Raw genomic sequence first — 15067 nt, 5'->3', positions numbered from 1 at the left:
AATGGATGGTTGTAGGTTACAAGAAATTGTGAGAATGGTCATTTTAAAGAAATCTGATTGTCCAATTCCATCTAATATATACATAGATATTTTTTTTGTATATAAAAATATTAGCTTTTTGGGGCATGTAGATTTTTTTTATCGAATGTACATTCTTACACCTGTCAAACATTCATGTCAAACATTCATTCAAACATTCTGGTCAAAAATACTGGATCCCGTGAAATTGGTACAAACTGAAATTTCAGTGTTAGGCATAAGGACTAACTTTTGACAAAAACAGTAAAAAAAAATATCTGATTTAATTTCCCTCTTGACACATTATATAGGCTAATCGAACAAACATGCAGTCTACATATTGAGCTCCCCACCAGTGCCTCGAACCAAATCATACCGTCGAGTACATGCAAATAACCCCTTGGATCAGTTGCTGCATCACATTTTTTAACTCCTGAAAGAGCCCAATTATGGGTGGCATAGGTGAGATAAACCATCCTGCTTTTAATTAAATAGGAGTGCAAGTATTGCAACAGAAAAATCCTTTGAAATCACTGATTGGCGTGTCAACAACCTGATAAATGCACAAACTTTCATGTGGCAATCATTCAAAAGAGTGTACAGGAAAAAAAACTACCTGTTTTCTGGCCCTTGTTAACCACAGAGCATTAACTTGGGAGAAAGGAGTGATAAAAACAAGAGAGGGCCCAATTTGATCGGGTAGATAAGCTCTGTTTTTAAAGAGAAACTATGGAGAAAAACCAGTTAGCACAAGAAAAACAATATTTTTGAATAGAAAAAGTCTTTGGACAAGTGTTGATGGTTGAGCTCTTGAGTGATTATCGTATTGTACATGTTGACCAAACTGTACAAGTCAGCTGAAGTCACTAGAAAGAAATACTTGGTGCTTCTACAAGAAATACATGCATATGGGACATGATCTCAAGCTCTATTATATATTTGTTAATAAATCAAATTGAGTTAAAAAAAGAAGAAGAAAAAAAAGACTCCTTAAATTTACCATTAACCAAGCAAGATCTCATCCATCAATAAAATAGAACATGATATTATATAAAACTACTTCATTCAAGAAAACAAATAATCGACTCAAATGCAACAATGTTTGTACACTCTAAAAACAACTAGGTTAAAAATAAGTGCACTGGTTAACTTGTTGGGTTGATTTGACAAAATGTTCTGGGTTGTTTTGCACAAAAGGCCCCCATTAACATGTTGGTTGATTTTGTTCAAAATAACGGAGAAATAAAATGTTTTTTTAAACAAATTAAAAAAAATGTGTTGCTTGTACCAAAAATCTGTTCTATACAAACATTTTATTGGGGGGAAAAAAGTTTTTTTGTAATAATACCCCAAAAATGGGGTCATTTTACTATTAACCCCACTTAACCCATCTAGAAAAGAATGTGTCTCGCTAAAAAAAAAACTTTTCTATGAAATGGGTTTTATTGCCTGGAGTTGGCTGGCAACCAGTTTAAGGTATATTTTACCTGCTCCCCTGAGAAAGCCAGGATAGGCTTCAGCATCCCCTGGCAATTCCATGAGAATAATGGCTGAAACGATTTACAGTTTTACAAAACATCCCGCAAAACTGATGGAGTTTTTTTCAAACAATCTAAATAAATAGGTTAATTTTGTTTGGAAGACCAGAGAAAATAGTTATGTTGAAAAAAAAATACTAATTGGGGGGAGTTTTATTCTGATTATACATTCAATTTTTTTACAACATTCATAATGATAGGGTAGTTTCACACAAAACAACACAGAAAGTCCGGTAAAACTGATTCAATTAAAGATGTGTGGCTTTTTTTTCATCCAGTTTTGCACATTTAGATAGAACTGTTTTTAGAGTGTAGTTGACGCTTAAATAATACATTGTCATACATAGTGATGATTAATTAATAGGTCTGTGCTTTAGATTGATGGTCCCTTAAGTTACAGTAATGATTTTATTATGAAAACAACAGAGTTTGCACATATTCTGCTCGAACACATGATCCAGAAGAAAAGGGCAGCTATGAGAAGCTATAACAATACTATTAAGTGGCTCAATTGACTACGTACACAATAACTGAAGCCAGCTGTCCATTAATGTACAGTGCATCCGGAAAGTATTCACAGCGCTTCTTTTTTTCCACATTTTGTTATGTTACAGCCTCATTCCAAATTGTATTATTTTAATCTCTTATCTCAAAATTCTACACAAAATACTCCATTATGACAATGTGAAAAAGTTTTTTTTTTTTTTTTACTTTTTTTTAAATTTATTAAAAATAGAAAACTAAGAAATCACATTTACATAAGTATTCACAGCCTTTGCTTAATACTTTACTGTTGATCCACCTTTGGCAGCAAATACAGCCTCAAGTCTTTTTGAATATGATCCCACAAGTTTAGCACACCTATCTTTAGGCAGTTTTGCCCATTCTTCTTTGCAATAAGTCTTAAGCTCAATCAGATTGGATGGGAGACGTTTGTGCACAGCCATTTTCAGATCTCTCCAGATATGTTCGATCGGATTCAAGTCTGGACTCTGGCTGGGCCACTCCAGGACATTCACGGAGTGGTTCTGAAGCCAATCTTTTGAGATCTTGGCTGTGTGCTTTGGGTCGTTGTCCTGCTGAAAAATGAATATTCGCCCCAGCCTGAAATCAAGAGCGCTCTTGAGCAGGTTTTCATCCAGGATATCTCTATATATTGCTGCATTCATTTTCCTTCTATCCTGACTAGTCTGCCCGTTCCTGCTGCTGAAAAACATCCCCACAGCATGATGCTGCCACCACCATGCTTTACTGTAGGGACGGTATTGGCCTGGTGATGAGCGGTGCCTGGTTTCCTCCAAACATGGCGCCTGCCATTCACACCAAAGAGTTTAATCTTTGTCTCATCAGACCAGAGAATTTTGTTTCTCATGGTCTGAGAGTCATTCAGGTGCTTTTTGGCAAATTCCAGACGGGCTTCCATGTTCCTTTTACTAAGGAGTGGCTTTCGACTGGCCACTCTACCATACAGGCCCGATTGGTGGATTGCTGCAGAGATGGTTGTCCTTCTGGATGGCTCTCCTCTCTCCACAGAGGAACGCTGGAGCTCTGAAAGAGTGACCATCGGGTTCTTGGTCACCTCCCTGACTAAGGCCCTTCTTCCCCGATCGCTCAGTTTAGAAGGCCGGCCAGCTCTAGGAAGAGTCCTGGTGGTTCCAAATGTCTTCCATTTACGAATAATGGAGGCCACTGTGCTCATTGGGACCTTTAAAGCAGCAGAAATGTTGCACACTCAACTGTGGGACCTTATATAGACAGGTGTGTGCCTTTCCAAATCATGTCCAATCAACTGAATTTACTGCAAGTGGACTCCAATTAAGCTGTAGAAAGATCTCAAGGATGATCAGTGGAAAAAAGATGCACATGAGCTCAATTTTGAGCTTCATGGCAAAGGCTATGAATACTTATGTAAATGTGATTCCTTAGTTTTCTATTTTTAATAAATTCAAAAAAAGTAAAAAAAAAAAAAAAACTTGTTTACATTGTCATAATGGAGTATTTTGTGTAGAATTTTGAGATAAGAGATTAAATTAATACAATTTGGAATGAGGCTGTAACATAACAAAATGTGGAAAAAGTGATGCGCTGTGAATACTTTCCGGATGCACAGTATGTCTACTAAACGTCAAATGACAAAAACCTAACCCATAAAACAGTTGAACTGAGGACAAGTTGTTACTTGGTTAGGCAGAAAGTGAGCTGAGAAAAAAATAGAATAAAAAAGAATATACTGACATTGACCCTAAACAGCCTCTATGTTTCCCAGCACCTTGTGAAAATAAAAGGACTAATCTAGGAAACTTTTACAACCAATAAACATTTTTACAAATTCAGCGAAAACGGATCTAAAACTAACGTCAATCTGATTAACAGCACTGTTTGACCTTCAAAGTGACTTTATATTTTAAAACTAATCTAGCAGCAGCATCCGGTGACCGTACAGCATGCTTAGCCAAATGTTGTTTTACACACTTGGCAGATCAGAAAACAATCCCGCCAAGCGCGTTGATGTAGATGTAACGTAGAGAAAACTCAAAACCCACGGTGCATCACTTCAAATGGAAGGGCAGAAACAAGTACGTTTCTGTTTTTTCCATTAGTCTTCTTCAGAACATGATACCTAATTAGTGCAACCCTATCCCAGTATTCACAGTATACACAGGTTCATGTTGTATGATGAAAGCAATGTTAAATGACTGAGTGCATGTGAGCACAGAATAAAATGTTCATGACATAAGAAAGCTGAAAAAACTTTTTTTAAGTTACTCACCTTTTAAAAGAGGGCAGACTTTGGCTATGGCATGAACTGGCCCCAGATGAGTGAATTGGCCAATTGTGAACTCCATTAGAAGCAACGGGATGCCACAAAAGAATAACATGAGAAGATAGGGGACCAAAAAAGCTCCTGCAGACAAGAGAAAGAAAAGCGGACAAAATGTATATTGGACACTTCTGGAACGAGTTCTATGAATAGAGTAGTGGTGACTTACTGTCTGTTGAATTAAGAAACGTCACATTCCTATTTTAAAGGTGGGGTGCGTCGTTTAAGGTGTCCTTTAAAAGTTCAAGATCGAACTTGTTCTCTATTTAATATGTGTTATTAATGCCTGAACAGAGTTCAAAGAGCCTTTATTCTTTCCACTGCACCCACCCGCCTTTATCTTACTTTTAGCAAAGCTGTTTAAGGCGGAAAACATTTCTACTTTTTTTAGTGTAGGATAAAAATGGTGAAAGTAGAAAAGGTCCTGCTTCAAATAGAGTCCAAATTCCAACCCAAACCCCAATAAAAATGAAAAAAGATGAGTTTATTCGACCGCATCTAAGAAGGCACTCTCATCCTGAAATATCCGACAGAGGTAGCAATTAAAGACACAGGCCAGGAGAGGGCAGCAGGGAGTTAAAAAGTTCACAATTCCGTAAAGCTCCTTTATAACTTGGCACTATAGATAATTCATCTGTACTTTTATATAACATTTGGAACAAAAAACATAATGCTTTTCAAATAAAGCAATTAAATTTACAATATTGAAAGAGGTATGGTCAAATGTTATCTTACAAACAATGTGATGTATTCCCCCTCTGCATTCTAAACATAGCAAGGACTGTATGTTGCATCTATAAATTACAGCAAAATGATTGACCAAAATAATGACCTACACTGTATTACTTTCTGAGCCAAAGTGATCACAAATGATAAAAGAAACGTAATACTGGGATTACATTACTGACAACAAAGCATATCAAAGAGCTTTCTTTTCACTTTACAGAAAATACATTTTAGAATATCACAATACATTTTTAAATCTTTACATTTTAGCAAGACACTTTTAACAAGAGATCGTATAGTGGATTTTTAACGTTTACAATGAATTCAACATGTTTTTCTTTGCTCTGAATTTTAACCAACATCATCCTTTTTTTATGTAGTGTAACAATCTGTGAAGCCCTTTGAGACTCTTCGTGATTTAGGGCTATACAAATAAAAATGACTTGACTTGACTTGACTTGACTTGACATTTTTAAAAAAATTTAAAAGACATGTGCCTTGAGATATTTTTATTAAAAGAAGTGTGCCTTGGCTCAAAAAAGCCTGAGAAACAGTGAACTGGAGCATATTATAAAGAGAATGTTGACTTCAACTTTCTTTGAAAGTCTTACCAAATAGAGAAAAAAATAGAAAAAAATACAATGAAATCACTCAGGGCAATTCAAAGCTAACCACTCTACTGAGACAGTCCTGATTAAGGTAACCAATGATCTTCTACTGGCAATGGACATTGGCGCTTCATCACTCTTGCCGCTGGACCTTAGTGCTGCCTTTGACACTGTGGACCATAATATCTTACTAGAACGGTTGGAAAAATTGATTGGTCTCTCAGGAACCATCCTCTTATGGTTCAGATCCTACCTCTCAGATAGGACGCACTGTGTTAAATATGGTAAAATGACATCTGAGCCCTTTAGTGTTACCTGCTGTGTTCCGCAGGGTTCAGTACTTGGCCCCCTTCTTTTCAGCATTAACATGCTTCCATTAGGTGATATTGTTCGCAAGTATAATATCAGTTTCCATTTCTACGCAGATGACACTCAACTATATCTTCCGAAGGAGGAATGTGCCACACTAAACTGTGGAAACTTGGAGGCATGCCTCACTGGGATAAAAGAATGGATGTCACTCAAATTCTTGCACCTTAACTCTGAAAAGACCGAAATGTGAGTTAAAAAAAATGCATGTAAAAACCGTGACTTCTTCTCAAAAACTGCCCTGAACATTGACAAACGTAATATCACCCAGAGTGACTCAGTCAAAAATTTAGGTGTCATAATTGACCCTGATCTGTCCTTTAAAACACACATTATGAATATTACTAGAACAGCTTTTTTCCATCTTCGCAACATTGCTAAAATTTGCCCTATGCTGTCTCACTCGGATGTGGAGATTATAATTCATGCGTTTGTTATCTCCTGCCTTGATAACTGTAATGCACTACTCTCCGGTCTCTCGAAGTCCAAAATGAAGAGCCTTCAGCTGGTACAAAATGCTACAGCGAAACTTTTAACCAAGACAAGAAAGTTTGATCACATTACGCCGTTTTTAGCTAACCTGCATTGGCTCCCTGTTAACTTAAAATGTGATTTTAAGGTTCTGTTGGTGGTATACAAAATCATGCATGGTCTTGCTCCCTCATATGTTTCAGAATTTAATTTCCCCCTATGTTCTGGCCCGGAGGCTTCGCTCTGAAAATGCTGGTCTACTGGTGATCCCAAGAGCCAAGAAGAGATCCGCAGGCTCGAGAGCGTTCTCCATGCAGGCTCCGGTGATGTGGAATGCTCTTCCCCCTGAGATTCGATCTGCAACCTCAGTGGAAATGTTTAAATCTAAGCTTAAAACACACTTCTATTCTATAGCATATGACAAACCCATATTTTATGTTGACAATATCTGTGTAGTATTGGTCCTCATGTAGGTTTTAGATCAGGGTAAGGTGTCATAATAGTCTGTGGTTTGCAATAATCTGTGGCATGTGCAGCCCTTTGAGACTCTTTGTACTTAAGGGCTATACAAATGAACATGACTTGACATGACTCAGTAAAATTCCTCGTAAAAATATACCAGCAATATACACTATTTTTAAAAAAAAACGTGACATAGCTGGCAAAGCCAGCCTATTCTTAATGGCTGAGGAGTTTGGATCGGTTGTGCTTGCCATGGACCTCGAGTATTTATAGTTTTGTTTTCCTCTCTTTCATAAAATTTAGAGAAGACAGGAATTCATTTTCAGCCCTAGAATCTAAAGGATCGGATGAACCCACATTTACCAGAGATGACCAGTTCCAATACTGTATTGATATCGGTCAAATGTCAGCCCTAAATTAAATGTGTAATACGGTTTATTGTATTTCGTACTTCATCTCCCATACAAGCGTTCCTTGACAAGCAGTAAGTATAGTTCTGTTTGGTTCCTGCTTGTTTATCCAGCAATATCTGGATGTAACTGAACTATGTGATTTTAAAAAAGAGCTGTCTGAAGGTATTAGCTTTTAGCATTGGCCATGTGTAACTGAAATTTCAGAGGGAAAAAACTAAAAATAATGTAATTATGTAAACTGATATAGATCTCAGTGTTAAGTTAAAACTTGAGTAGAAATTCAAAATAATGAAAGAAAACATCAATGTATTTTGTAATTGCAAGGAGAAACAGGGAGAAAAGCCTTCAGATAAGAGAATTCCATTCCCTGTTTCTGATGCCCCCAACACCCTAAGCCTCCTTTTTATTGAATCTTTAAGGTTAGAAAAAACAGATAATCCCTAAGAAGTGGGGAATATCAAAGTACACAACATGATGGGCCAATGTCAGTGGATAACAGGGCACAATAACGGCAAAAATAAGGAACTAGCATCCTATGAAATTTCATTTCTATTTGTCCAATATTAATACATATTAAGGTTATATGTATTCAAACAAAAATGAGCATAGATTGTATTACAAAAACACATACTTACATACATTCGTTTCAAACACTATTTTCGTCATGTCTGACGGGCACTAACTGGCAGACTGCAACAGTTATCTTAGAAGGCTCTTCCATCTGACCTAGTTTCCATTTCTAGATTCATGTGAAACCTTGCTAGACCCATTCAAAGTCTTATATTTGTATTTTGCTAGTTCATACAGAAACCAGATGTTCAGAGTAAGCATCTGTCACATCCACTGGAAGTTTGTGGCATATAACCCATTTGCTGATTTTGAAAGGGAAATTGTGTCGTAATTAACCACTACGGTTCACTGTATTGTATAGTGAAACTGAAAAATAAGTGCTGAAAAGCACAAGGAAGAACACAAAACTATGGACACTTAAAAAGCCATTTTTTTGCCCAGGCTTTTGTGAACAAAAAAAGAGAAAAACAGAAAGCAAGGAAATGTGGAAGAGAAAAAAAGAAAAGAAAGGGGAAAAAAGAGAAAATCAAGAAAAATTGAAAAGAGAAAACAAAAAAAGAATGGGAAGAAGAAAATTTTAAAAAGAAAATGATAAAGGAAAAAATTGAAAAAAAAATAAAAAAAAGACAAAAGGAATAAAAGTTAAAAAGAGGTAACAGTAAATTATAAAGGAAAAGCAAAAAATAGAAGAAAAAAAGTAAAAAGAAGGAAATAAGGAAAATAGAGAGAAGAAAAAGAAGAAAAAAAAGGAAAAAGGAAAAAATTTTTATTTTGTTTTTTTGGGCTACTTGTACCAAGGTGGCGGATAATCCTGACAGCTCCCTTTCAGTGAGCCTTATGTTATGTCAAACAAAAGCAAATTTCTCAACCTATGATTATTAAATAAACACCCGTTTTAATGAACATGTAGATTTGCTTATTATGACTAAGTGTTTTTTTATGAATAACTTTTTTTACAACTAGGAGGGGTGCTAAATAATACACACCGTCTCATTCAATAAACCAATGTCATAACATGAGTAACAACCATCGCAAGAGCCAAGAAGATCAGAGGACGGTGTCATAATAGTCTAAGCTTTTGTATTTTCTCATCCTGTCTTTGTGAGAAAATTGAGGAAAAATAGAAGAAAATGTTGCCTTTTGTTCCATTTGAAACGTCAGGTTGTAATCTTACATATGTATTGTAACATTCATTTGCACTTCAAAATACTGCACAATACATACAGAAGCTCATGATGGATTCATGTATTACTGATCGTTTTAAATATTATCATATGTTTTGGGAGGGAGGGATTTTTTTAAAAAGGTATACAATGGAGAACGGATTTTAGCCAACCTCGTCCAAGATCCTAATTCCGGTGCCCCCCAAGTTAATTGAGTTTGAGATCCCCACATGAAATATATTTTATCAGGAAAAGTGTACCTCCACCGCTGCTGTAGCACAGGTAGGGAAACCTCCATACATTTCCAAGCCCAACCGCGTAGCCCACAGTGGCCAAAATAAATTCCAGGCGACCGCTCCATGTTGGTCTCTCTACAGCCGTCCCTCCGAGGTTCACTTTAACGTCCGATGTTAACAAAGCTTTCATTTTGTCGTCACTCATTGTTAACTAACAGTGTTACAGGCATATGTTCTGTGCTCCTCTCCTGGGGCGAGCTGGTGAAAATAAACGAGTTAAGGGCAAGCGACAACCCAAAGGATTGTAAAATGAAAACGAGAACACCTAAGTAAAACCGGCCGGTTTCATAAAATGTGGCTGTTATGTAGCAGTGAATGTACACAAGTGTGTTTCGAAACGATGATATCGTTGTCAAGGTGGAGGTTTCAGGTCGAAATTGATTTCAAAATAAAATGTCATTTTGTGTGAAATGATTAGGTTGAATTCGCAGCCGTTTCTTTTTGTTTTGAAACTGTTTGGCTTTTGCCGGAAGTTTGAAGGCTATCTATTTTGGTCCAATTGAGAGAGGAAACTCTAACCTCGTGAAAAAAAAGGAATTGATGTAATGTTGTACTCCGTTTTTGGTTCAATATTGTACGTATTTTCTGCTGTCACATTGGATGTGGGAAAGAGGATATTGTCATGAAATGAATTTTTGTACTTATTTTAGGTAAGCGGTTCGTGGACCGCGAGTTGAGGTATGTGTTGATGACGTCAGCGGGGCCGTTTAAAGTCCCAATGAAGCGTTTGCGTTTATTATGCATTTTAAGACGTGTACGACGTACAAAGAAATCTGTACGGAAAAACGCAAATTTGTCAATTATGGGTACCATCCGGTATACACCGACTATCACGAAACGGCATATCAATCAAGTCAAACGAGTTCGCCGCGGAAGCCTCTATCTCGGTATCGTTTTTTTTCGTTGCAAACGAAGCGAGCGGTTTGATGCCACTGTGCACATGCGTCTGCCACATGGGGATTTCCCATCATGCATCATTCCATGGTAGTTGTGTAGTGAAAGGAAGTCAGTCTCTTTTTAGAGAACCGGCTTTTTCGGCTGAACTCATTAAAGAGAGCCGGCTCTCAAACGGCTCTCTTGCTTTGATGCATTATATTACGAATTATGATGTTGTATAAAGAAATTAAGAATAAAAGGACAAAATGAAAAAAGACAGGTTTGTGGTTATCCCTTCAATCAGTATATTACCAACAATAATTTAATGCAGAAAATATATATTTTTTCCTTCTACAGTGAACGTCCAAGTTACTTAATTTTTGAATTTTTTTATTATAAACCTCATTCATGTCGAGCAACTCAGTATCTCACAATAAAATGCTAATTAACAATATATATGATATAACGAAACACATGAACAATATAACATGTAAAACTACAGAAATAAACACGTTTGAAAAAAAATTGTGCAAGATTATTTTGTAAGGGAAAATACGACAAGTTTGTAAGGGCATGGAGCCGTGGAGGTTGACAGGTATGCGTGTGTACCACGTGACTGATTCAGGAATTGATTCGCGAGCATTGAGTGCGGTTCGAAATTAAAGCGGTGAAAAAACCCACCAGAGTTTAAAGTCCGCTTCATTACTGGGAATCACAGAAATATGCGCTTCAACTTCTTTGCAAACTTGCTGTCTTCTTCCTCATGCCATGAGGCTCTTTAACTCTACCCAGCAGAGTAAAGGCCCACATTAAACCACACCCCCCTACATTGCATATTACCGTATTTTTATTGCAATATGTATTCTGTGTAGCACCATCTAGATACTCTATATAACACGCTACAGTGGGCATTTGCACGTCACATTGGGTATTTGTATATTGTATATTGTATTCTTTTTGCTTTATTATTGTATTGTTCTCAGCTCAGGGATGCTGCTGGAAATGTGAATTTCCCTGCGGGATGGAATAAAGTAACTACCTACCGACCGACCGACCGACCGACCGACCGACCGACCGACCGACCGACCGACCGACCGACCGACCGACCGACCGACCGACCGACCGACCGACCGACCGACCGACCGACCGACCGACCGACCGACCGACCGACCGACCGACCGACCGACCGACCGACCGACCGACCGACCGACCGACCGACCGACCGACCGACCGACCGACCGACCGACCGACCGACCGACCGACCGACCGACCTATCTATCTATCTATCTATCTATCTATCTATCTATCTATCTATCTATCTATCTATCTATCTATCTATCTATCTATCTATCTATCTATCTATCTATCTATCTATCTATCTATCTATCTATCTATCTATCTATCTATCTATCTATCTATCTATCTATCTATCTATCTATCTATCTATCTATCTATCTATGCACCCCTGCTTCATCTGTACTATGTGAGTTGTTTTTTTTTCAAAAGCAGGTGAATTTCTCTGCAAAAAAGAAACGGCCAGAGTCCAAAAACTTTGGGGGGAATAAATTGTTTTTAGAATAAAAATGAATAAGCTATTTATTTGACCTTCTTAATTTACTTTTTCACGTGTCGCATAAGCACAAAGTTACATGGGACAATCAATGATGCACTCTTACTCTGTAACTCTCTTAATACACTCTTCAAATTTATGTTTTTTTATTCAGAGCATATTTTACAACCCCGTTTTATTGCATGCACCAAGCTTGTTATACATTTTTCTGTCCACATGATAGCGGAGTTGAGAAAATGGATCATCTTAAAGCCTCTTCTTGTGAGTAGAGCATTCTCTGCAGGGATTCACTTCTTTATGGGGCTTCATTTTGCCATCACTAGTTAGTACTACTAACCAGGCAGCACGGCAACTTAGTGGTTAGCACGTATGTGGCACAGTTCTGTGGTCATGGGATCAAATCCTCCTACCAACCTTCCTGTGCGGGATTTGCATGTTCTCCCCATGCCTGCGTGGGTTTCCCCTAGGCCAGGGGTCGGGAACCTATGGCTCGCGAGCCATATATGGCTCTTTCTATGAGTATCTGTGGCTCAGAGACAAATTTGATTGCATGGAAAATTTCTCCATCTTGTTCAAAATTTGAAACGTCTATCCAATTCAGGTCCACGTAAGTCCAAACCAAAGCTAGTTAAATTGTGATTTCTTCTCAGTATATATAAGGCACGTTTTCACTACAATTTACAGTCAAGGTGTCACACAAAAAAAGGGGAAAAAAAACTCGTTTTGGCTGTACAACGCTAAAGAATCCTTTATATAAAAGTTCACTATATAATCTGTGTTCAGTGTTCAGATACCTTATGATGAATCCACAGAACTGTAAATACGCCAAAACACCGGAAGAGAACTTAGTCATTTAATTGGGTGAGTGGGAGGGATGGGTGGAGCTATGCAAAATGTGCAAGCACTCCCTCCCATCTCTCGCCCTACGCCGTCTGCGCCAAAAGTGAGCTCATCAGGCTCCCTATTTGCAGAATGTTGTGACGTTTCAACACAATAACTGCTTGCATCTGGTTTTGAAACCAATATGTATGAAAAAAAAGGAGTTTAACCGATCTTGAGTAATTGCAAGAAAGAGACAAGTTTAAAGTGGTATGTTTGTTGATTTAGGGACAGGGGCTCAGGCATTATTCTCTTTTCATAATTTGTATAAAATCATCAAAAATAAATGTGCTGAAGACTATGCTTTTGTCTGGGGCACGGGTTTAGCAATTTAGTAAATTTGTCTCATAATATATGGTGTGGCTCTTTCCCAAAATAAAATTAATATTTTTTGCTTTTATGGCTCTTTGAGTCAAAAAGGTTCCCGACCCCTGCCCTAGGCACTCCAGTTTCCTCTCACATTCTAAAAAACTTCAGTTTAAATGGTTTGTCCAAATTTTTCGTAAATGTGAAGGAGCAAGTGAGTCATCTGTCTCTGGCTGGCAACCAGAATGTTCCCTTTCCACTAGCCGAAGAGGCTGGGAGGAGCTCCATAAGGCCCGCGGCCCTACTGATGATAAGCGGTGCAGATAATGGATGGATGTATAATACTGACCGCGCAGGTGTAAGTACTTCAACAAGCATGTAACTTTATTTCATAACGTTTTCCCGTATTTATACGTATATTGATCATTTCAAATTAAGTACGCCATATGTTTTTGTAAAGACCAATTTTGTTTTGTCCATTTTGGCTCCAAACATCAAAGCCCCAATATGTAATATTTGACCTCTAGATTGCAAACCAAAAACCAAGAGCCAAAAGCACAGCAGTAGCAACAAGATGCCAGACAAACATGGCAGCACCTTATAGGTAGATATTCCACTCTGTATTTTTATAAAATAATTTATAACATTGGTATGATATTTCACGTATTTTTGCCTAGTATTCAAATCAATGTCGTTTTTTTTTTTTTTTATGAAAGTTGTTTGTTTTTTACCTTTAGGAGGCACGAAATATTTTACACTGTCCCTTTAATCTTTTACAAATAGTAAGCAACACTATAATTAAATGATACGGGGGTGTCATGTAAATATTAGCATTATGGTCATGATGACTATCGACACAGATTAACGTTTATATTTACCTTTGTATTAACAATAAAAGTGAGACAGGAATTAATTACTGTAATATCTAACATTCAAGATGTATGAATATCACAATTAACGATAATACAACGAGAACTTGTGGCGTTGGACAAGGGCATGGGTTGGATTTTGGCAGTGGTGGGGACGTTTTTAGTGTGATCACATAGCCTAATATTGGTGGGGACCACAAATTGATTGCATAATAATGGTGGCGAAATAGCACATTATTTATAGTGATCACATAATATTGGTGAAGACCAAACAATGATTGCTACATATTAGTGGGGACACATCTCCTCCATCCATGCCAAAACTACACCCTTGGTGTTGTAAGTTTTTGTCAAGGGTAATGGGAAGAGGGTGGTTGGTTAACGGGGACTACTGAGCAACAGGGACAGATGTGCCACATGCAACATGGCAAACGCAATAACATATTGTAGTACCTCGAACACCTCCTTAACGTCGCCACATTATTTAAATTCTATTTCCATTGTCAAATTGATTTAAATGATTTGTGACTTTTTGTAACCCTAGCTTGCACGTAAATCATCGCACGCAGTTTAAACAAACAAGTAGCACATCGTCTAGCTCTAGCCGTTTGTTTACAATTTAGGCAAGTCTACAAACACTGCCTTGAGATTATAGTCTATCTTTACCAATGCAGTACTCTCCAATATTCTTTGTTTTAATCATCTTTTTTTTCCTCCGTTTAAGAACTTAATTTATGACACAATTAGTCAATGACAATAATGACGATGTTAATTATATTCCAAAACTAGAATGATCGTCCAACTAACATAGTAAAAAAACCGAAAATGATCAGATTTTTCTTGTTTCAATAGTAGCTTGCATCTGCCTCACAGTACCGATATTGTGAGTTTAAATCCACACTTTTTGTGCAGTTTGCATTTTTTCATCTGGGTTTTCTTCAGATTCTGTAGCTTGGATCTTTCCCTAAAAGTCTAGGTTGTAGTGTGGGTGGATAGATGAATGGAAGGATTATCTGATGGATAGATGAATGAATGAATGAATGGATTGATTGATTGATCGATCGATCATCAATGGCTAATTAATTTGGTTCCAAACAAAGTCTTGTTTACCT

At 37.4% G+C, this 15067-nt stretch overlaps 1 protein-coding gene across 3 annotated transcripts in view; it reads right to left on the bottom strand.

The window, feature by feature from the left end:
• Nucleotides 1-9774, bottom strand: part of LOC148365506 (sodium- and chloride-dependent GABA transporter 1) — a 37794-nt gene extending 28020 nt beyond the window's left edge. For 2 of the 3 annotated variants that reach the window (XM_088335863.1, XM_088335864.1), the window contains exons 1-2: nucleotides 9420-9774; nucleotides 4327-4461 (exon numbers count right to left, since the gene is read on the bottom strand). In XM_088335863.1, the coding sequence (XP_088191989.1) occupies nucleotides 4327-4461; nucleotides 9420-9600 (316 nt within the window). In that variant the 5' untranslated portion in view covers nucleotides 9601-9774. Of the gene's footprint in view, nucleotides 1-4326; nucleotides 4462-4546; nucleotides 4664-9419 lie in introns of all 3 variants that reach the window. The other variant, XM_088335865.1, reaches the window with a different exon arrangement.
• Between the last annotated feature and the right edge of the window lie 5293 nt (nucleotides 9775-15067).

The sequence above is a fragment of the Urocampus carinirostris genome, chromosome 5 (assembly GCF_059441175.1).
Source record: "Urocampus carinirostris isolate Australia breed hairy pipefish chromosome 5, RoL_Ucar_1.0, whole genome shotgun sequence".
Classification (NCBI taxonomy): Eukaryota; Metazoa; Chordata; class Actinopteri; order Syngnathiformes; family Syngnathidae; genus Urocampus; species Urocampus carinirostris.
This window is presented reverse-complemented; position numbering and strand designations above follow the sequence as displayed.